General features: G+C 39.5%; 1 protein-coding gene across 4 annotated transcripts in view; it reads right to left on the bottom strand.

The window, feature by feature from the left end:
- The window catches only part of LOC128100403 (nuclear receptor subfamily 6 group A member 1), a 257,953-nt gene extending 234,485 nt beyond the window's left edge, over window positions 1-23,468 (bottom strand). Inside the window, exon 1 of one of the 4 annotated variants that reach the window (XM_052722534.1) lies at window positions 23,018-23,468. In XM_052722534.1, coding sequence (XP_052578494.1) covers window positions 23,018-23,117 — 100 coding nt within the window. In that variant the 5' untranslated portion in view covers window positions 23,118-23,468. The remainder of the gene's footprint in view (window positions 1-23,017) is intronic. The other 3 variants (XM_052722533.1, XM_052722532.1, XM_052722531.1) reach the window with 3 other exon arrangements.

The raw sequence follows: 23,468 nt of genomic DNA, 5'->3' as shown, positions 1-23,468 counted from the left end.
CATCACTGGGTGCCCTCTTCTGGTATACAGACATACATACAAACAGAACACTGTAAACATAATAAATCAAGTTTTTAAATCAAGTTCGAATCTAGATTCTAATCATAGTAGTTATATATCAGGTATCTATTTACTGTCTCTAAACAAACTAATGCACCAAAATGACAATTAAATTTATAATAATTATAAATTACAAAACTGTAATGCTTTTAATTATATTTGATATAAAAGTCACACTCAGTGGCTGGGTGGTGGTGAGGCATGTCTTTAATCCTAGCATTTGAGAAGCAGAGGTGGAGGCAGAAGGATCTCCGTGAGTTCAAGGCCTACCTGATCTACAAGGAGTTTGTAGAACCTACAAACTACACAGTGAGTCTCTCTCTCAAAAAAACCAAAACAAACAATCTTCTCCAAATTCCCCCACCATTTTGTTGCTTGTTTTTGTTTTGTTTTGGTTTTGGTTTTTTGAAACAGGGTTTCTCTGTGTAACCTTAGCTGTCCTAGAATTTGCTCCATAGACTAGGCCTTGAATTGAGATCCACCTGCCTCTACCTACTGAGTGCTAGGATTAAAAGTGTGACCCACCACACCCAGCCATATATATTCCCATTTCTAATACTAATTAGAAGTCAAATGAAGGTGTATGATTTCTTTCTAGTTATTTCAAGAAATACCTTATTAGGGATATAATTTTATATCCAACTTACAAAATTCAGTAAGCACTAAAAAAAATAGATGTTTTAAGAAAGATCTTAATTCCTTAAGACAAAATTCTATTTCACAGCAATTAAGTGAAAAATAAATCAGATAAACGCATCTAAAAAACCTTCTCTATTTGGGAGCCTAAAGAATGCTCACAGACGGAGAAGAGTAAAGGCTGGAGAGGGAGGCAAGAGAGGAAAATGAGAGGAGTAAAGAAAAGGAGGGGGATGCAGGCAGAGAGGCAGGTAAGACTGGTGCAAGTCCAAACACAGCTCCCTAGCCTGCACCACAGAGGACTCCTCTCAAAGAGTACACTTGTTTTCTGGATCAGTGTCTACCACAATGAGAAGACCACTGGAAGACTTTAGGTGGTACAAGAGATAATTTTTTCTTTTCTTTTTTTTTTGGTTTTTCGAGACAGGGTTTCTCTGTGTAGTTTTGGTGCCTGTCCTGGATCTCGTTCTGTAGACCAGGCTGGCCTCGAACTCACAGAGATCCGCCTGGCTCTGCCTCCCGAGTGCTGGGATTAAAGGTGTGCGCCACCAACGCCCAGCAAGAGATAATTTTTAAATTTAAATTATTTTATTTTATATGTATGGGTACTTGCCTATATGCATGTCTGTGTATCACAAGTGTCTGGTGCCCATGGAAGCCAAAAGAAGGTATTAGATCCCCTGGAACTGGAGTTACAGACAGTTGTGAGCCACCACATGGGTGCTAGGAATGGATCCTAGGTCTTCTGGAAAAGCAGCCAGTGCTCTTAACCAATGAGCCATCTCTCCAACCGTGAAGACACATTTTAAAACAGGTATTACCTTTTCAATTCTCTTTTAATCTTTCTGATGACATCAAAATTAGAAATTCAGTTTGGTCTTGTGCTGCCTCTCTAATGCTTACTAATCACCCTTTAGAGTAAAGGTCTAATCAGAGATTTTGGTAAGCAACTTGCCATGACTAGAATTTAACACAATTTTGTTTTTATTAAATTTAATTTTAGTGTTCTATATTTTGGCAAATAACTTTTAGGGTGGCACAAATTCTCCTTAAAAAGTTATGATAGCTAGGCATAGCATGCTTTGGTCCCAGCACTCAGGCAGCAGAGGTGGGCTGTTGTGCGACATCTGATTACACTGTGTAAAGATATGTCACTATGATTGATTGATTTAATAAAAAGCTAAATGGCCAGTTGTTAGTCAGAGAGAATTGGCAGGACTTCTGGGCAAAGAGAGAAACTGAGATGAATCTAGGTGGGCAGAGATGCCAGGAGTGGCAGAACAAGTTGGAGGTACAGAATGAAAGACAGGTAAAAAGTCATGTGGCAGGGTTGGGGATTTAGCTCAGTGGTAGAGCGCTTGCCTAGCAAACACAAGGCCCTGGGTTTGGGCCTCAGCTCTGAAAAAAAAAAAGTCATGTGGCAGAACATAGATTTTAAAATGTGGATTAATTTAAGATATAAGAGTTAGTTGGAACCCGGTGGTGGCGCACGCCTTAATCCCAGCACTCGGGAGGCAGAGGCAGCTGGATCTCTGTCAGTTCCAGGCCAGCATGATCTACAGAGTGAGTTCCAGGACAGCCAAGGCTACACAGAGAAACCCTGTCTCCAAAACAAAACAAAACAAAGAGCTAATTGGGGAAAAGCCTAAGCTATAGAGGCCAAGCTTTCATAATTAATAAAAAGTCTCCATGTCAGTATTTGGGAGCTTGCTGGTGGGACAAAGAAGACTTATTACCAGTGGGCAGATCTCTGTGAGTTTGAAGTCAGCCTGTCTCATACTGAGTTCTAAGCCAGCAGGAACTTATCTCACATAATAAATAGATAAATGCAGGCTGGAGAGATGGGTCAATGGTTAAGAGCACTGACTGCTCTCTTCCAGGGGACCTAGGTTCAATTCCCAGCACCCATATGGCAGCTCACAATTGTCTGTAACTCCAGTTCCAGGGGACCCCATAACCCTTACACAGGCATACAGAGACAAAACACCAATGCACATAAAAATAAAATTAAAAAATAGTAATAATAAAGAAAAAATAGATAAATGTAAAAAAAAGCTGTGGTTTTCAAACACTACTCAATATTTAAAATATTAGAAGAATATATTACAGAATTATAAAAATTATGATACTGACACAAGAAAGACTTAAGTTTGGAAAAATACTAGCTTAGAGGACATGCTTAATATGCAGAATTCAATCAATCTCCCAGAACTGGAAGGGGGACTGATATACTAAAATAGCTGTATGAGAAATGTTATGTTATTTTCAACTCTAAGTCTCAGTTCACTCATCTATAATATGGGCTTGTACCATCTTTCAAAGGAAAATGTAGAAAGAATTACATGAGCTAATGTAGCCCAATGCCTGGTTCTCAGTATCCAACACCTTCACATTCCTTCACTTATTAAAGATATGGTCAGAAAGCACTTACAGAGAACTCCAAGGAAAAGCTTTGAGTGGGGCTAATAAAGTCTGGCTTTCTGTATATTAAAGGAAGAAGTATGAGCTTTAATTGAACCTCCGAGGACCTTGCTTTGCTGCTAAAGCTGCAGTCTAATCTCCTAAAACTCATAATTCTAGTTACACACAAGTGACTGGGAATGAAGTGCTACAGAAAAAGTGATATATACCTTAAATCATGGAGAAATCTGGTCCCAAAGGGTTGGGTAGGAAGGAAGGGCAATTCTACAGCAGAAGTCCAAGCTAGAAGATGCTTTAGGGCTGGAGATTCTGCAGTGGGCAAGGGCATTTGCCCCCAGACTCTCAGGAATCACATAGTGGAAAGAGATGGACTCCATAAGTTGTCTTCCAACTTCTACACACATGCCCTGGCACCAAACACACATACATACAAACACTCTCTCTTTCCTTCTTCTTCTTTTTTCATTCATTCATTCATTCATTCATTCATTCATTTATTTAATGCCGTTTATTGAAGGAGGGAGGAGGTCTTAAATACAGGCTTACAGCACAATGGGAGAACCCCGAAGGGCAGAAGTTCGCTACAGATGTTTTACAATCTTGCATCTAAGCTGTTAACGCCCAGCCCATTATGCAGGATACACAGACAAGGATCTTCCCTTAAGCATTCAGGAGGGCAAGCACTCTCTCTTTAAGCATTTCATTTGGGCAAATTCTTTTTTTTTTTTTTTGTTTTGTTTTGTTTTTCGAGACAGGGTTTCTCTGTGTAGCTTTGCGCCTTTCCTGCAACTCGCTTTGGAGAACAGGCTGGCCTCGAACTCAGAGATCCGCCTGCCTCTGCCTCCTGAGTGCTGGGATTAAAGGCGTGCGCCACCACCGCCCGGCTCTTTTTTTTTTTTTTTTTTTTTTTTTTAAGATTTATTTTATATATATAGAGTTCCGCCCAGCTCTTTTTTTTTTTTTTTAAGATTTATTATATATAGAGAGAGAGAGTTCTGCCTGCAGGCCAGAAGAGGGCACCAGATCTCATTACAGATTGGTTGCTGGGAATTGAACTCAGGACCTCTGGAAGAGCAATCAGTGCTCTTAACCTCTGAGCTATCCCTCTAGTCCCTCATTTGGGGCAAATTCAGTAAGAGTCTAGAGCAGTGGTTCTTAACTTTCCTAATGCTGTGACCCTTTAATACAGTTCCTCATGTTGTGGTGACCCCCAATCATAAAATTGTTTTCATTGCTACTTTATAACTAATTTTGTTACTGTTATAAATCATAATGTAAATATCTGTGTTTTCTGATGGTCTTAGGCGACCCCCGTGAAAGGGTCATCAGACCCACAGAGGGGTTGAGACCCATAGGTTCAGAATTGCTAGTCATCACCTAATACTGTATTAGAGCCCACAGGTAAGAAAACCCTTGTGGGGAGTTGAACCTCGAGTAGAAGTACTTGAAGAAAACCTGAAAAAAAGAAGAGTGAGAAAGGAAGAACATAAAAGAGGAGGGGAACAGGAGAGGAGAGAAAAGGGAAGGGAAAGAGACAAAAAGAACACTGGGTACTTATTACAGTCCTGCTACTGTAGGATAATAGGCACTTTACATATATGTATATACATTTCTCCCAAATCCATCCATGAGATAATTCCAAGCTAATTCATCTCCAGACAGACAATTTCTAGATTTACCTGTTTGTCTGGTTTTTTTTGTTTTGTTTTGTTTTGTTTTTGGAGCTGAGGATCGAACCCAGGGCCTTGCGCTTGCTAGGCAAGTGCTCTACCACTGAGCTAAATCCCCAACCCCAGATTTACCTGTTTATAACAATTCTCACTCATGGGGCAATTTATCTGCCTTTTCAGAATTTCTGACAAGTTTAAAATCAAACATTAAGATAACAGTATTTCCAAGAATGTTCAATTTGCTGGAGAGAACTGGGACAGAGAGGCCTCCACTGGAGAATAGGTATAACCAGGTTTTGCTACAGAAAATGAGAGAAACCAGGAAGGAAAATGGGGAAAGGGAAATCACAGAAGAGCAATTAAAGAGATTAACAACTGTAAATTCTACAAAGCAGATCCAGCCAACTGACTAATGAACCAGATATAAATAAATTGCACATGTGGCAAACTGGTTTTCAGCAGGCTGGATTTCAGTGAACTGGTCTCCTTAACTATCATGTTAACTTTAGTTACAGATTGTGATGGCTTTTGTTGGTTGTCGGAATTAACTAAAATCAAAAAGTGGAAGGCACACCACAGTGAGGGATTTTTACTTAATTTGAAGTAGGAAGATCCCACTTTTCTGTTTGTTTGTTTTTGTTTTGTTTTTCAAGACAGTGCTTCTTTGTGTAGCCTTGGCTGTCCTGGAACTAGCTCTGTAGATCAGACTGGCCTTGAACTCCCACCGATCGGCTTGCCTCTGCCTCCCAGGTGCTGGGATTAAAGACATGTGCCACCACTGCCTGGAAAATCTACTTCTAATCCAGATCTCGAGGCAGGAAGACACACCTTTAGTCTGGGCCATACCTTCTGTTGGAAGCCTATATAAGAACACGGATGAAGGAAGCTTTTGTTCTTTGCCTGTTTGCTCTGGCCTTGGTAGCAAGTTCATTCCTTCACTTGAATTAGAGCCTACTTCGTGATTCCAGTGTCTACTAAAGACATCCAGCCTCCTAAACTGATCAATTACTGGATTCTTGGACTTTCTGTTCATAATCAGCCATTACTGGATTAGGTAGACTGCAGACTGTAAATCATTCTATATATAAAAATTCACTTTGTAAGTTCTATTACTCTGGAAAACCCAGACTAAAACAGAGATTAAAAAAAATAATAATAACAGAGAATAGCATTCCTAAAGTAAAAGGACTATACTCTTTTTTATACTATTTACTGAATAATGCCACCCAACCTCTAAATAGCAGTTACAAATCTCTGTAGGAATGAGCAGCTCTTATAGTTAGACACTTCAACAGTAAGGAAGGGGTAAAACTATTTCAGCAAACTGTTCTGCTAGGCCTGGTGGCATCACTGAGTTAGAAGCCAAAGTTAGCTATGGGGACACATGCCTTTAATCCCAGCACTCAGGAGGCAGAGGCAGACGGATCTCTGTGAGTTCGAGACCAGCCTGGTCTACATAGTGTGTTCCAGGGCAGACAGGACTACATAGAGAGAACCTGTCTAAAGACCTTATTCATAGACCTTAGGAAGTATGGGAGGGTGTGGATTGTGATGCAGGTTTCATACACATTAACAACATGCTCAGTCACTAGGCTTGCACATCACAGCTCCTGAAGCTTTGTAAATAGTAATGTTTACTTTATACTACCTAGCTCCTGTCCTTCCTATGATATTTGAATAACTTCTAAATATATATTTTTTACTTCTAAAATGTGTTGAAATATTTCTGATTTCCCACTGGGTTAAAAAAATTCATGTTAAGATGGCAAAGACAGATCTTTTCAGCAAATCTGAATAGTACAAATTGACACTCTGTAAAACATCACCATACCTTAAACCCTTTCAAGTGCACATTTTAAATGTTCAACAAGTAAATGACATTTCTGTAGTCTATTTTGAGCTTCTCTTGAACATAAGAATATCTTGCCGGGTGGTGGTGGGGGTGGTGGTGGTGGTGGTGGTGGTGGTGGTGGTGGTGGTGGTGGTGGTGGTGCACGCCTTTAATCCCAGAACTCAGGAGGCAGAGCCAGGCGGATCTCTGTGAGTTCGAGGCCAGCCTGGGCTACCAAGTGAGTTCCAGGAAAGGCGAAAAGATACACAGAGAAACCCTGTCTCAAAAAACCAAAAAAAAAAAAAAAAAAAAAGTATCTCTCAGCAATTATTTCAGTGTATACCTAGGGCTACAATTAATGTTGCAGCAAACAGAAGAGATTCTACCTAATCTCTTTTGAAATCAACAAAAGCTATAAAATTAACTGGACAGCTTTTATAGTTCACTTAGGTTCAAGATCATTTCAAGGCTTTTAATTACCAAACAAGATTTTGAAGAGCAAATACCCACTCCATACAGCTGAGGGAAAGAGCAGATGGCTTATTCACTTTCTTATTAGAAAAGTAGTATAAAAAAAATTTTTTTAAACTATTGGCAAACTTCAAGTGTTGCTGACTAGTAACAGGCGAGAAGAAGCAAAGCTCACTTTCAACCAATAAAAACTTTAAAAAACGTGACAAGACTCCTTGACTTTAATTTACCTCTGATTAAAAATTATAGATAACTAGGATCCCAAAATGTTTTTATTTCCATAAAAATTTCTGAGTGTGCCAGGCATAGTGGCACATCCCTTTAATAACAGCACTTAGGAGGCAGAGGTGGATCTCCGAGTTTAAAGCCAGCTGGTTTATGTAGAGACACCTTGTCTCAAAACAAAAATAAACTAAAAAGGTTGTGAATACCTTTCAAATTATTTTGAGATAATTTAGGTCCTCTCAACATAAAACTCCAGGCAGGATCAGCAAACTATTTAGCAACCGACAAAAAAAAAATGCTCATTTCTAAAGAAACTCATTTTAACTTTCCGTCCATGTGCCTAAATTTTCAATCCCACTCAACTGTAGGTCTCAAAACATGCTGAGGATACTGTGGAAGCTGATATAACTGTATTCAAATACACACTAGAAAAGTGTCTGTCGTCCATTCAACAAGGATCCTGAGAAGAAAAGTCTGCAAGCACTACTCTACTCATGATGGAAACACTGGGGTGGGAGTTAGAGATGAGACAAAGGAGAAAACTACTGCTAGAATCTCAAAAATTCAAAAAGAGAAAGCAAGGCTGGGGAAATGGCTCAGTAGAGAGAGCATTTGCCATGTGTATGTGAAAACCAAAATTCAGAACACAATATCCAAGGCCAGCCAGTCTGTAATCCCAGCTGACTAGTTAAGACTAAATCTCTGAATGAAAGACCCTGCCTCAGTAAATAAAGTGGAGATTTACTTAGGAGTCAACCTCTGACCTCCAGGTACACACCTGCACTATACACATACAAACATGCATGCATACCTCTTCTTCTCCCTCAAGGAAAATGTGTGTGTGTGTGTGTGTGTGTGTGTGTGTGTGTGTGTGTGTGTGTGTGTGTGTGTGTGTGTTTGCATATACATATATAAAGTTTGTATATATATAAAGTATTAGAAAATATTTCATCTGTCAAAAAATAAAAATAAGAACAAAGCAAATAAACTACCAATGTCTCAATGCTATCTGTAGCATAAGTAGTTCTTTTTAAAGAATTAGTACTGCAGCGCTAGTTAGCATTGGTACCTCAGAATAAATTCAGTCACATTACTGGTGAAGAACAATGAGGTCAATCTTCCTAATTACAGAATGGACTGTGTACCGTTCATCTAACAATGTAATGCAATTTTCTGATCCTTGAATGTTATTACTAACTATTAGGATATAAAGAAATGAAAGTTAGTAGTTAGACATTATAATAGAACTTGTAGTTATATTAGGTATGTTTTCAAGATTGAGTAGATATATTTTAGATAGACAGGTTATCTTCAAACCCTTCAGAGATCTACAGAATATGGCATTTAAAATGTTTTAATAACTTAAAAAATTTTCCTTTTTTGTTATGACTATGAGACATGTCGGCTCCTGGCAGTACCAATCTACTTCAGAGAAAATATGGGCATTGAAGAAACTGCATATGGAGTTAACTTTCATTGTGGCAAAAGTTAGCCACTGGACAACAAAGTATCCTCGAATCAACAGGACAAAATGGACAGACAGGACATAAAACAAAGGACTACTGATTCTTGCCAAAACAAGTGTGGTTATGGCTTTATCAAAAGGCATCTTCTGAGGCCAGGACAATATGGCACCCTCCCTGAAGTGGCCTTCGCAATTCAGAAAAGGTACAGTGCCCTTTTCTTCGAAGGCAGTTGAACAGGCAGTGGGCCGATGGCCTCTGATGTGCAATGGAACAGCAGCTGAAACAGTTATTCTTGAAGAGTAACTAAGCTCACGCACCTCAATAGTAGACTGGCATTTGATAGAGGGATGTGGAGAAGAACGGGATGCTGAGATGAAGACATATATACACAGCCAAGAAGAATGGACAGCTGAATTAAAAAACCATCAACAATTTCCAGAATTTAAAATCCTGAATCATTAGCCGGGCAGTGGTGGCGCACGCCTTTAATCCCAGCACTCGGGAGGCAGAGCCGAACTCTGTGAGTTCGAGGCCAGCCTGGTCTCCAAAGCGAGTTCCAGGAAAGGCACAAAGCTACACAGAGAAACCCTGTCTCGAAAAACCAAAAAAAAAAAAAAAAAAAGGAGGAAAAATCCTGAATCATGACATGTGTTTCTGGTACATGGACTGCTCTCACTCAATGTGAGGTTGAACTGTTGACCTTGTGTACATCGTACTTCACAAATGAGTCTGTCAGATATGCTAAGCCTATAGGCTGAAGATGATGCCCCAGCACTGCGGAGAAACCTCAGGTAACTGTCCAGACAGCTGGCTGTTTCTGTCAACTCACAAATTTTTTGGAAGTTGCTTGCATACACTTCCTGTTTTTATTTTTGTTAGCTAATATTATTTCCTTCTTGGGTCTCTGAGGGAGTTGAAGATTAGTTAGTTATAGTTGAAGGTTAGTTAGTTACAGTTGAAGATTAATTAGGATAGATTAATTAGTGAATTAGATACATTTTGGACTTACCAAAATAGGATAGATAATGAAATTATTTTCTCTGAATTTGTCAAATACAAATGGACTAGACATTGTCTAGGTATTTATTACTTGTATATATTGTATATAGTTATTGTACTTTTGTATATAGTTTTTCTTTTGTTAGTTATAACCTTTTTCTTTTTTTCTTTTTATTAAAATAGAAAAGGGGAAATATGGTGATATTTTATTTGTATTAAAATGTTATTTGTATGTTAATAAATAAAGTTGCCCGGGGGTCAGAGCTATTAGCAAGCCATAGGAAAGCAGGGCAGTGGTGGTGTACTCTTGTAATCCCAGCACTTGGTAGGCAGAGCTGGGTAAGTCTCTGTGTGTTCAGGGATACAGCCATTATTGGATGCACATGCCTTTAATCTCAATACCAATCATGGAAAACCTGGAGGTCTATACAGACAGGCCGTGACGAGGCGGTCATGTGGTTGGGTTTACAACCAATGAGAAGGCAGGACAGGAACTCTATATAAAGACTTTAACACAGGGGTAGCTCTGGTTCGGAGAGGTAGGACCACCGCAGGAGGAAGGGTAAGGTTTTAGCTCTTAGCTCTGACCTCTTGGCTTTCTTCTTTGCATTGGTTCTGTTTCTTATTTAATAAGAAGGTCGGTTACATCTACAGGACTGCAATTAAAATCCAAGATAGAAGAAAGTACAAGACAGTACAATAGGTGCTACTGTTTTAAGAGTAAAAACTATTAACTATCTAAGTATCATACAGCCAGAAAAAGTTTCAAATAAACTCATACTGAATGAATGACATTTATAACATGAAGAAAAAAAATAAAATAAAAAGCAGACGAGTTTTTACCATTTGGTCACAAAAACAGGAAGAAAAAAACACCTAGAACTTGAAGAAAAAGTAACAAGTTGCTTGGAAGTAGGATGACTAGCAATTCTCTGTAGTTTCGACAATAACTATTTTAAGATTATTTTCAACCTTAAAAACAGCAAATTGTTAAGGAGCTCATGGCTAAAAAACAAAATAGGGGCCAGTATTTCAAGTCACAAGTTCAGAAATCACTAAAACCTAAATACAAGCTACCAGAGCCCTCCCACTTGTATTTATATGCAAGCATTTCAAACTGCTGCTCCCCAAAACATGCCCCATAGACATTTTCAAAACTAGGTTTTTCTCCAGCCAGAAGTCTGAGAATAAATTTACAATACTTTACAAGTTACCCGTTCTAAGTTTTTAATTAACGGAAATGTTGTGTGAAAAGCAAATTTACATGGAATATTTTTGAAAAGGCTCACAGCAGACAGAACATTTTATCTTCAAATGTTAAATGAACTTTATCACAGTAGTATTTTCAGTGACTGATGTAATCAATTGAATCCTGAATATCACACAGCCCAACTACCTTTGGGATTTAATTTATCAGCAAGAAAGGGAATATTTGGGGGTGTAAAACAATTGTACTTTCCCACATTAGGTGATCATTAAACGCTCTACTCTAAAGGCTGATTGGCTTCCTGGTGCCAGTAAAATGATTGATGAGTATTTCAAATGCAGCTCTGGGCTGCACGCCCCCTCTGCCCCTCCCCCATGGCACTGCCTCCTCTTTCCTGCTGGGCTCCCCTTTCACAGTTCTGCAGCATTTAAGGTTTCCCTTTTGTTTTGCAATTTTCTTTAATTGAATCGATGTCCCCAAATGTTCAGAAGATGGGACTCTTCTCAGTATGAGCTTTACAGGAAAAATCCCTTTGAAAGTAATGAGGGAAAATTCTGAAATAAACTATGGACTTGGCTCAGTGAATGAAACAAAAGAAAGTGTGGCAGAAACAAGTTACAAATGGAAAGAAAAGTAATCCTATTTAAACAAACAAACTTGAATTTCTCTCAAATTTACACTCACTACAAATTATCCTAACATTAGTGCTTTAATTGTAAACAGAAAGTTGACTTACAAATGAATTTACACGTAAATCACATGACTGTGTAGACTTTATAGAAACCAGGCCTTCTAATACAAAAATAGAGACAAAGTAAACGTAAAAATGATTGAATAGTATCTAAAATCCAATCCTCTGAGACTCTGGGATGTGAGGACCAAAAGTTTATGTGAGGACTTGATTTATGCAGAGGTTCCTAAATTTCAGTTTCCTGTTCTACCCAATTCATTCCCACCAAAAAGCTGGAAAATCATTCCTGGTATTAGTGAATTAGTCTCATTTTATAGGTGTTCCCATAGAGACACACATACCTTTGAGACAGAGCAAGAATCAGAACCCAAGCATAAACTACTTCCTGGGCCTCTCATACCACCTTGGATGTGGCTGGTCTTCTCTGGAGTCATTTTCCTGCTCACTTAAAATACACTGCTATCACAATCTATGACCCACAGTGCCTATCATTTTTCAAACTATTTTTCTGTTTTCTAGGAAATTACCCTCTGTGTTCTACAAGCCTTAATCAACTAGCTTTTATATTTTCATTTGCAAAAGTCCAGGTCAATCCCCTTGCACTGGACCTCCCTTTTCATATAACCAGCTTTTGTGTAGCAGAAATGAAAAAGGTAGTAGGACAGAGGCCACCTACCTTTCCTTCTCAAATTCAGTCAAGCAAACAGTCAGAAGCTAATGGCCATTTCACTTAATCTGGGATATCTAGTCTTTTTTTTTAATTATAAGGAGCACCAAATCTCTAAATAGAAACTTTGTTCTAGTTTCAGGAGAGCTCACTGAACTTTGGATTTAGCTTCAATACACTTATTAAAACACTGCTGACCCAAAATTTCTCAATTTCCTTCTCTTCTATTTTGTAGACTGTTTCTAACTACCAGCAAAGGACTGATAACAGCAAAAGATTGAGATTTCCAACCAATTCTTCTTTTATTCATTCAACATTCATGAAACATCAATTTCATGTATGTTGTACAGGAACATCAGCAGTTCAAAACCCCTTCTTTTCTGAGTGCTCACCCCTCTGATTAAGCAGGAATTCTTCCTTTAGTGGCAGCATTATCTTCTAGTCAATCACTTAAGAAAAAAAAAAGTTGCCTGCAACTCCGAGTGGATCTTTGTGACTCATCTACAGGAGCTAGGTTCTGGGCTTTCTCAGCAAATATAAGTAGCCTGCATTCTCAGCTGTCTGTTTGGGGTAAACATTTGCCTGGTATAAAACCTGGGCACAAGAGGTACTTCACAGACCTTGTCCCTAATCCTAATATACCATCAGGCAATTTCAGAGTCATTAGAATATATTAGGAGAAGGGGATATTTAACATAAAAAAAAAAATTATTAGTACTGTTACTGTGAAATGGAGTGGGGGCGGCTTAATCTCTGTGCACTTCAGAGTTGGTCTTTCTTTTTTTCTCTTTTAACAATTACTGTGATTGTACATGGGCATGCTTGTGGACGTCAGAGACCAGTTGCAGGAACGGTTTCCAGGGTCCTCTGTCTTGGGAGGCAAGATGAGCTATCTCCCTAGGCCCAGGCCTCAGTTTCTAACTCTGTAGAACAGGGATAACAGAGCTTGTAGCTCACCAGGTTATAAGGATAAAGTAAGCTAATATATAGAAGTGGCTTAAAATAGTATATAAACACTACAAGTTAGCTGCTATTAAAGGGCAATACTGAAATTCAGAGAAGAGACAAGACAAAGTTACATAGCCAGGATCTTTACTGAGTTACACTCCAGTCCAGCGTTTCTCAACCTATTGAGTCACAACCCCTCTGGGGCTCGAACAACCTTTACACAGGGGTCACCTAAGACCACCAAAAAACACAAATATCTACATTACGATTCATAACAGTAGCAAATTGCTATGAAGTAGCGACGAAAATAATTTTATGGTTGGGGTCACCACAACATAAGGACTGTATTAAAGGGTTGCAGTATTAGGAAGGTTGAGCGCCACTGCTCCCTCCAGTCCCTGCTCTCTGCCTCTCACACCATTTAACCAAAATCCTTCCTCCCTGGCTGGTACAACTAGCAGCAGTTCCAAAATACAAAGCCCTCTAAATGGATGTCAGTAGGGGGCTCCCCCAGGTGGTTTATTATCCCGTTGAAAGGGCATCTTGGTAGAAGGACTAAAAGGACCTCAGATTTAAAGGGTACAGTATCAACAGGGAGGAAAAAAAAAAAGGCTTCAACAACTGACTAAAAAATTTGTTTAAAGACTTCACCAGAAACATAAAAACCAGGCATTAAAATCAAAAGATAAGCTTATAATTTCCTTATAATTAAACTGTAAATTTCATGGAACATGTTTGTAATGGATGTGAACTCTCAAACCCCGAGACAATTACAGAGCTCTTAGGACAGAACCTCAAATACTTAAATGACCTTTCCTCACCCACTCAAACTAGGTTCTGATGCAGTAACTCCCACATCATTATGTGACATTTCTTCAGCCAACAAGCTCTACAGAATGAGTTCTAGCTAACAGCTACCCAAGGATAAGGAGTAAATCCCCCCCTTTTTTTTTTTTTCAAGACAGGGTTTCTCTATGTAGCACTAGCTGGCTTTGAACTCAAAGAAATCCACCTGCTTCTGCCTCCTGAGTGCTGGGATTAAAGGCGTGTGCCACCATCTCTAACTTTAGCATAGTAACTGACTTACACTAAAATGTTATTCACACTAAGAAAGGGCCTAGGGCACAGAAGGATATGCTTCTACCCACACTTCATTACTATCTCAGTGAAAACCAAGTTAAAAACAAACCAATCTACAAAATAGCATTGCCAAATCACAACTTTAAAATGAGCCCCTAAAGACAGATTTACCTAAGGAAAGTAAATAAGACAAGCTCTTTGTTAAATTTTTATTTTGTTCTTAATTATGTGTGTATGTTGGGGGCGGGGTGTGTGTGTGTGTGTGTGTGTGTGTGTGTGTGTGTGTGTGTGTGTGTGTGTGCAGGTGCCCATGGTCAGAAGAAACTTGAACCCCTGGAGCTGGAGTTACTGCTGAGCCATCTTACTAGCCCCATATGATTAGTTTTAATTGTCAAGTCGATCTATAACATTGGAAGAAAGGCTCAGTAAGGGATTACCTAGATCAAGCTGGTCTGTGGGCTCCCAAGCACACAGGTTATTCTTTTTTTATGTGATTTGTATCTCTTATGAGTATGTTACATTTTTCTAGCAATGCATCATACTGTTTTGTTATTAGATTTGGTTGCACAATTGTAAGTATATACTTCCTGCAGAAAAATGGAGCTGTTGGAAAGCTGCTGTGAAATACAGCAGACAAGCAATAGGCTTCATGTAGCGGTAACAGAAGGCTCATCAGAACTCAATGAGAACACTGTGACATACTTCATTTAGTTTCAAACAGAGAAAACAAAACGATATGTACTTGTTTCCAGTAAAAGAATAATTATGGAAAGAAGACGACTTATGAAAAGAAAAGAATCTGCCGGACGGTGGTGGCGCACACTTTTAATCCCAGCACTCGGGAGGCAGAGCCAGGCGGATCTCTGTGAGTTCGAGGCCAGCCTGGGCTACCAAGTGAGTTCCAGGAAAGGCGAAAAGATACACAGAGAAACCCTGTCTTGAAAAACCAAAAAAAAAAAAAAAAAAGAAAAGAAAAAAATCTAAGTTAGGCATGAGAGTGATGCTTGGAGCTTGCCAGTATCTCAGTACCCAGGAACCTAAAAAAAGGAGATAGTGTTTGAAGGCACCCTAGGCTACATATAAGGCTACATATAGCAAGACTGTCTTCAGAAAAAAATGGAAAGGAGCGGGGATGATAGGGGAAGACAAAGAGAGGGGAAGGAGAAAGGAGTGGAAAAAAAAGCCAAATAAGTACACTATAGTAATAGTGGTAAAGTCACCATTTTTTTATAACATTAAGTACATTCACTCCTATCAGGGGTCTCCCATATTTTAATCTGTATACTCTAAGAACCCTTTTTACACTCTGAAAAATTACTGGAGACCCCAAAGAGCTGGTATTATATGAATTTATCTATTGATACTGATACTTACCATACTGGAAAATAAACCTGAAATTTTTAAACTATTATTCACTTAAAAGTAACTAGTAACTCATTACAAGTTATATATTAACAAGTACATTTCCAATAAAATATAAAATTGCAAGAATGATTGGCCAGGTGGTGGTGGTGCATGCCTTTAACCCCAGCACTTGGGAGGCAGAGGTAGGAGGAGCTCAGTGAGTTCAAGGCCAGCCTGCTCTATAAAGTGAGTTCCAGGACAGCCAGGACTGTTACACAGAGAAACACTGTCTTGAAAAAAAAAAAAAATTGCAAGAATGGCACCATTTTACAAAACTCTTCATTATCTAGCTTAACAACTAGATTCTCCTACTTCCTCACTTACTATGTGTGACACACATTTAGGTAGACTGAAGTATAGGCAGAATATCTGGCTTCACAGGTTTATAACTGGAAAAAGAATAATTGCTTCTGTAATTCATAATCCTTCTGCTTGAACCTCCTGAGTGCTTTCATGACAGATACCACCATGCTCAGCCAGTTATTTTCAAATAACACACCTATACATGTCTTAGAAAATAATGTATCACTTAGTTAAATACATCCTCTAAATGATACGCACACTTCATTATACAGTACCAAAAAAACAGACTATCATCATCTATCTTCACCAGAAAGTTTTTAGTACTGAGAAGCTATGAAGTTCATAGCAGCAGGTCCAAGATTTTAAAAATCCTATTATGCCAGGTGGTGGCTCAGGCCTTTAATCCCAGCACTTAGAAAGCACAGACAGACTGATCTCTGAGTTTGAGGCCAACTTGGTCTACAGAGGGAGTTCCAGGACAGCTAGAGCTACTCAGAAAAACCCTTGAAAAACATTAACAAGATAAGACATAGATAAGTTTTGACCTGGAAAACATCCTGACAGGATCTTAGGGAGCCCCAGAGGTCTGTGAACTACATTTTGAAAACCACTGGTTTAAATGCAAACTACATTTAAAGACTCAGTATGTTGGAAGAGATTAAGTCTAAAACAATTTAGTAATAAATGATCAAGAAATGATGAATGATGGAAAACACAATCCAAATGAGTACTGCCTCATTACTTTTTAACAGCATTATTTAGTATACATTAAAGTTATACAGTGGTGTTCAGACCACATCTCTCGAATAAACTGTAGTAAGAAGAATATTGTATCTGATCCAGTAGAATATACATTATTATCAAAAATAGTCAAACTGAATCTTTTAATTCTTTCAAGGTGATATGTTTCAAGACTGAAATAAACACATGAATTAGAGGCTTTTAAATGAAAACTGGTGAAGTTATTTCTCCACACTGAGCCAATCTTGCCTGTATTTTTTTTTTATTTTATTCTATTTTATTTTTAGTTCTTCGAGACATGATTTCTCTGTGTAGCTTTGGAGCCTGTCCTGGAACTCACTTTGTAAACCAGGGTGGCCTTGAACTCAGAGATTCGCCTGTCTCTGCCTCCCGAGTGCTGGGATTAAAGGCATGTGCCACCAACGCCTGGCCTCGCTCCTTTATTTTGAAACAGATGCTAATGAACTCTTTCATAAATCTTTATCAGATTATGTCTCAAGGAAACACAGGCAAAATACTGAGGGAAGTTCAACTATCTCTTTATCCAATTAGTCTTTTAGAAGAAAAATAAAGAACATGGAAATTTTAGTACTACAACAAAGAATTGGAAAAACAGAAAACACACTGAAAGACCTCTGAAATGCTTTTAGAGAGATCTAAAATTCCATGGGTCTATCAAATAAAAGCAGTCGAAAATCAAGAAGCTGAGGAATTCCACACGAGGAACTTAATTGTATGTCTCTCCCTCAAAATTATCCTCAAATATATTTAATGAATAATTTGTTTCCAATGAAAACAGTTCAAGCAACTGTAAGACACATTTGTCACTAACACACTGCAACCACAGATCCAATGTACTAGAGCTTATTATTCTAACAATTTTTTGATTACCATCACCAACTTAAAAAAAAAATATCTCACTTTGACAGCAGTGAGAAGTAGGTCAATATTCTGGCACACACCCATACAGTCTATCTCCAAATCAAATGCTAGAATTTGTTTTCTGGAGTACATCAAATGCTGCTGTCCAGGGAATTGGTTTTGGAAACATTACACCTGCCAGCTGACTTATCAACAGTGTCCATAGAATTGACAACAACTTAAAAGCAAAACTCAGTCTAGAAAACAGAAAAATACACTACTACTGCCATCTATGGTTTAGGGTCGAACAGCTTCTCTGCTGCAAACAAATTTAAGGATTCAGAGTTTGCAATTAGGATGCAAAGATATAATTTTTAAAGAAACTTTTCAAAGTTAATTCAAAATACAACAAAATTATAGCATTTACTTGTATGAAACTTAAGAATTCATAATTTCTTAGTCTGGAACTATAAAATGCCACAGAAAAACCACAAACTACCTCAAATAAAAATGTTTCCATTGCACAAAGGCTAATTTTCAAAAATCTTAAAACAAAACTTGTATTTTTAAGGGAATCTGGGCGTTTTCTCTTAGGCATAATAATAAATCCAGCTTGCTTACAACATGATAAAAGTTTGAAGTTCAATTATTTCTATAAGAACAAAAATTCAAAAATACAAACAAAGTTCTATTTTCCCAACACTTTTTCTCTCAATTTGCTTTCTCAAATGACAACCGTGATAGCATGGGGATCAAACGGTTCTAGAAGTGCAGCTGGGGGTGGGGAAAGAAGCAATTCAGATCCCCACAGCCAGCTGAGGAAATCCTTGTCCCTCCCAAGCTAAATCACTGTTAATTAGAATTGTTGAGTAAACTAGAAAAGTCTTATTAAAATAATTTAAATAATTGTAGCCCACAGGAAACAAATCTGTTTTCTTCAGAAACTGCTCTAGAAAGGCCGTAAGAATGGAATAAAATAAGCAAGAAATATTTCATTTAAATAAATTATACCTACTTGTTTCGAAACAATGGTTATCTCACAATGTTATGGGTTTGAGTGTTGTTTTTTTTCCTAATTCTCCATAACTTAAAGTCTAACACCCTAAACTATGCTGTAAACACTGGGAAACAGAAAGACTGGGGTTGATTTTAGGAATATTGTACAGCAAAGTTACATCCAGAGATGTTTCTAAAATGTACAATTAAGATAAAGATGAATCCAAAACTTCAGCTACAAAAATCTCAATAGCCAAAACAGAATTCCCTGGCTCTGTACCAAGCCACCTTGCAAACTTAATAATTCTGGCATCTCTGAATCCCACTTATCAAACAGAGACATCCATAAATGTTCAAGGAATTACCTAAACCAGAAAAATATTTAATGAGAAAATTTTTTTTTGACTTTTTAATTTGACCTCAAGATTACAAAAGTTTTAAAGCAAACACTTTCCTTCCCAACTTGCCTATTTTGGAAATGTGTTCAGAGTATTATAAAAAATTGGTTATAGCCGGGCAGTGGTGGCGCACGCCTTTGATCTCAGCACTCGGGAGGCAGAGCCAGGCAGATTTCTGTGAGTTCGAGGCCAGCCTGGGCTACCAAGTGAGTTCCAGGAAAGGCGCAAAGCTACACAGAGAAACCCTGTCTCGAAAAACCAAAAAAAAAAAAAAAAAAAATTGGTTATATTACACCACTACCCATGTGGGCACATTAAAAAGCTATCTGTTGTTTAAAACTGCTTCCTTGTTGAAATGGAAGCCTCTTTATCTGCAGAAAGAGCTTTCTCTGATTCTGATGCCTTTTCATAAATTAAGATGACTATAATATGGTTTTTACATACAAAATAAGTCATTTTCTTCTATTTAAGAGATATTTTACCAACTGTCCTAAAATTGTGTTATAACCTAGAATTTCTACCTTTGTCCCACAACCCCAGAGGACAAGGGAGATGAGAAATCAAGAAATATTGATATATTTTGGTATAGTTTTGAAAATCTGCATTTTTTTCATTAGCTTCCCTTCTAACACCTTTCATGTACTTGTACAAGCATATAACTTCTGCTACAAAATGTAGAATGAATTTCATATTAGTAAGCATGCTAGCCTCATACTCTGCAAGAATGAGGTGTTTTCAAGCATTTGGTGAAAGATACATTGGAAATGTGGTTATTTAACACCTCAGATTTCTCCTTACGGAAACTAGAACATTCTCAGTTGATTCAGAATTAAGTTTTCAAGTCATATAACTAAAAAGTTAAATTTGTGATGTAAAGTACTTGTTAATTTAAGAAATAAGCATTTGAAGTGTGATGGTGCACGCCTTTAGTCCCAGCACTCAGGAGGCCGAAGCAGACAGATCTCTGTGAGCTCGAGGTCAGCCTGGTGTACAAATCGTAGTTCCAGGACAGCCAGGGCTACACAGAGAAACCCTGTCTTGAAAAACCAAAAGAGAAAGAGAAAAAAAGAAGTAAGCATTTTGTTGGTAAAGTCATGTGAGGGAACATCCATAGTACTTAGCAAGCTCATTTTCTCCAAAGGATAATAATGGGAAATTATGTTCATAATTCTTTAAAATGGCCTATAGTCTTTTTGCTTTAAATATTTAAAAATCTAATCCCTCACTCTCTTGAAATAAAATGAACAAATGCTCCCTCAAAGCATTCATCTCCCTTTGAAATCTCAAAAGGGAGCAATCACTACTACAACTAAATGAGTTTGTTTGTTATGAAAACCACAAGCAACAGCCGAAAATAGCAGAGTCAGCACAAGGAATTCCTGGAAGGGTGATGATGCATCAAAAGGTTAGGTACTCTGTTTTGATGGAATCATAAAAACATCTGGAGGACTGTAAAATCAGCATCAATGGACTTTAATTCTTGACACAGACCGAAGACCTTCTCTCTAGATAACGACTTCAGGAAAAATGAAAATGTCACCAAGATAAAAAGTTAAAGGAGGGTTAGGGATTTAGCTCAGTGGTAGAGCGCTTGCCTAGCAAGTACAAGGCCCTGGGTTCGATCCTCAGCTTAAAAAAAAAAAGTTAAAGGAGTGCTTTTCTCCTCAGAAATCAAACAATCTCATTTGTCTTTGGATAAAAATACTCATTAGGAAGAAAAGAGTCCACTATTTGAAAGGCAAACTTTATTTTATATTTTGAAAATTCTGAGCACTTTCTGGGTACTCATTAACATAAGCTATAAAAGACTACATACACAATGCTAATTTTTGTACTGAAAAACAAGCTATGCTACAAAAATTTTATATTTTCTTTTGAATCAATTAAGCTGCCAAAAGTTCACATGTTTTCAACAAAAAGTATGTATTTGTATCACTAACTTGGACTGGTGTGAAATATTAAAGACATTTTTAGCTTAACAGACTGTTCCTTAAGATTCTTTTAAATGGTTCTAATCAGTTGAGGAAAAGATGAGTATAACAAGTAATAAGATTGAGATAAAATTGTCACTCAGTTCTTTAACTGTTCCAATGAATAATTAATAACAATTGCATTGTTCTCTGGCTTCCCTTACAATAATATTCTCAAGTCGAACTAAAAGTGATGGCTGCAATAAAATCTGTCATCTAATAGTAAGCACAGGTGGGAACAGGAACTATTATTTGCAAACAGGAAGGCATTACGGAAATACACTAACAGGGATATCCGATAGATCTGAAGATTGAATTTAAAAACCTGCATGGCAAATTTTAGGTCAAGAATTACAACATTCACAGGTTAATACCAAACCAAATCTCTGCATAAATTAACATTTAAACGTCAAAAACTTTAAAAAATCATCTTTGTTCTTCTAAACACTGTTCCTTTCTACCCTAACTATATTCCTTCCTTCCCCTTTTGTGACGTGGGATTTTATTGATCCCAAACATGTTCACATTCAGAAATCAGTCCCCACCAGATGCCCGGACACCTAGATCCCACACATCATACTCATCTTTAAAACTCAAAGAGTTTTGAAAACATCACCATCTGATGACCATCATATCAAATTAACCAGGCCCTCTTCTAAACAGACTTTTCCTCTTAACTGGTTTAAAAAGAAAAAAAAGAAAGAAAGAAAGAAACTGAAGATCTACTGAATTAACGATAAATGTTTGATGAATTAATAAACTTATGAAGAAGCAAATCCAACTCAAGATTTCTCTTCTGTGGCTCCCCATTCATTCATTCCACAAAGGAGCGCCTCGGTGACCTATTTTCGCTTGCTTTCCCCACACCTGCCAGGTCACTGTCCTGATTTGAGAAACTTACTAAAGCAATTAATTTTTAGTGCCTCCTAACTGTCCCCGGTGTTTGCATTCAATCTGAAATCTGTTACTTGTTAGACACTGTTCGGGTCCTAGATCTTCCAGAGAATTACGCGTTTATGGCGCAGAGAGGGGAGGAGGCAGGGATCTCTGAGAGCCTGCCCTTTATTCGGAAATGAGGAGATGTGAAAGGTGGAAGGCAGGGCAAATAAATAAATAAATCGGGTTTGCCGCGGGAGCGTTTGCCTGCCGCAACGAGCACCCTTTGTAATGCAGGCCTCCCGGGGCCATCGCCTTCGCTAATTGCTCCAGGGCGCTTTCCAAGTTCAAAAGTTCACCTTTTACGACCTCACAAAAGCTCCTTACACGTTACCAATAAAAACATTCCGCCACAAACACCGAGGGGAAAAATATCAAACAAAAACAAATAAAACACTGCGCGCGGGGGTGGGAGGTGGGGGGGAGGGAGCCAACCCGGAGGAACCTGAGGACTGGGCCTGGACAAGAGGACACAAGCGGCCGGGCCAGGTGAGGAATTCTCAGCACCCCGGAAGAGCTAGGCTGAGCGGCGAGGGAAGCGTCCGGCAAACGCCGGGAAAAGGCAGGTGTCCCGAGTCCCGGCATCCCGCTGGAGACCTGAGCCAGCAGCAAGTCTCAGCCTAGGAGAAGGGGCCTGAGGACAGGAGCGGGCATCGAGGTCCGAGGAGGGACACCATTAGGGGTCTGCGCAGAGGCGGAGGCTCGCCGGGCTGGGAGGAAGCGTGGGGCTTCCTGAGGAAAACGCCCTAGGAGAGGTGCAAAGTGCCGAAGTGTGGCGTCTGCGAGCCCCCCAGGTGAAGGAATAGGATGCTCCATAAACCAGGGCCCCCTGGGGGAGGAGCACGGACTGGCGTAGAGGGGCCGGGGTGGGGGGGGGTCCGCGCTGAGGGCACCCGGGACCCTGAGTAGAGAGTGCGAGCCCCGGGGTGGAGTCCACGCTGAGGGGCCGCCCGGCGTCCCGGAGCCAGAGTCGCCTGAGAGAAAGAGAGGGTCGCGGGCGTTGGGACCGCCGGGGCTCCGAAGGCCCTTCACCCACCGTTGCGCGGCGGCGGAGGGAGCGCGGCGGGCGGCTCCAGGAACCCCGCCGAGCCCCCGCCGCCTCCCCCTCCGCTAGACGGCCGTTCGTCCCGCTCCATGCGGCGGCGCTCAGGGCCCCCGCAGGCTTCGCTGCTCCGCCATGACTCGCGCCCTAGTAGTCGTCGTCGTCGTCGTCGTCCACCGGGGGGAGGGGGCTGTCAGGGGCCGGCAGGCTCCCGGCCGCCGCGCGCTCTGGGCCCCCGAGCCTCCCGGCTCCGCGCTCCTCCGCGCCGCGCCCCCTCAGCACTGGCCAGCTCCCTCCTCTGACGTCACGCGCCGCTGCCACGCGCATGCCCACGGAGCGTGCTAGGAATTGTAGTCCTCCAGGCGAGGCTGGCCACACGGGTCTCTACCAATTGAAGGGGTGAAGGACTGATACTGGCAGTCCTGAAGAGGGAGAACCAAACCAT

The sequence above is a fragment of the Peromyscus californicus genome, unplaced genomic scaffold (genome assembly GCF_007827085.1).
Source record: "Peromyscus californicus insignis strain IS unplaced genomic scaffold, ASM782708v3 Scaffold_7__1_contigs__length_154581171, whole genome shotgun sequence".
Classification (NCBI taxonomy): Eukaryota; Metazoa; Chordata; class Mammalia; order Rodentia; family Cricetidae; genus Peromyscus; species Peromyscus californicus.
The sequence above is the reverse complement of the archived record's forward strand: the minus strand, read 5'-3'. Positions and strand labels throughout refer to the sequence as shown.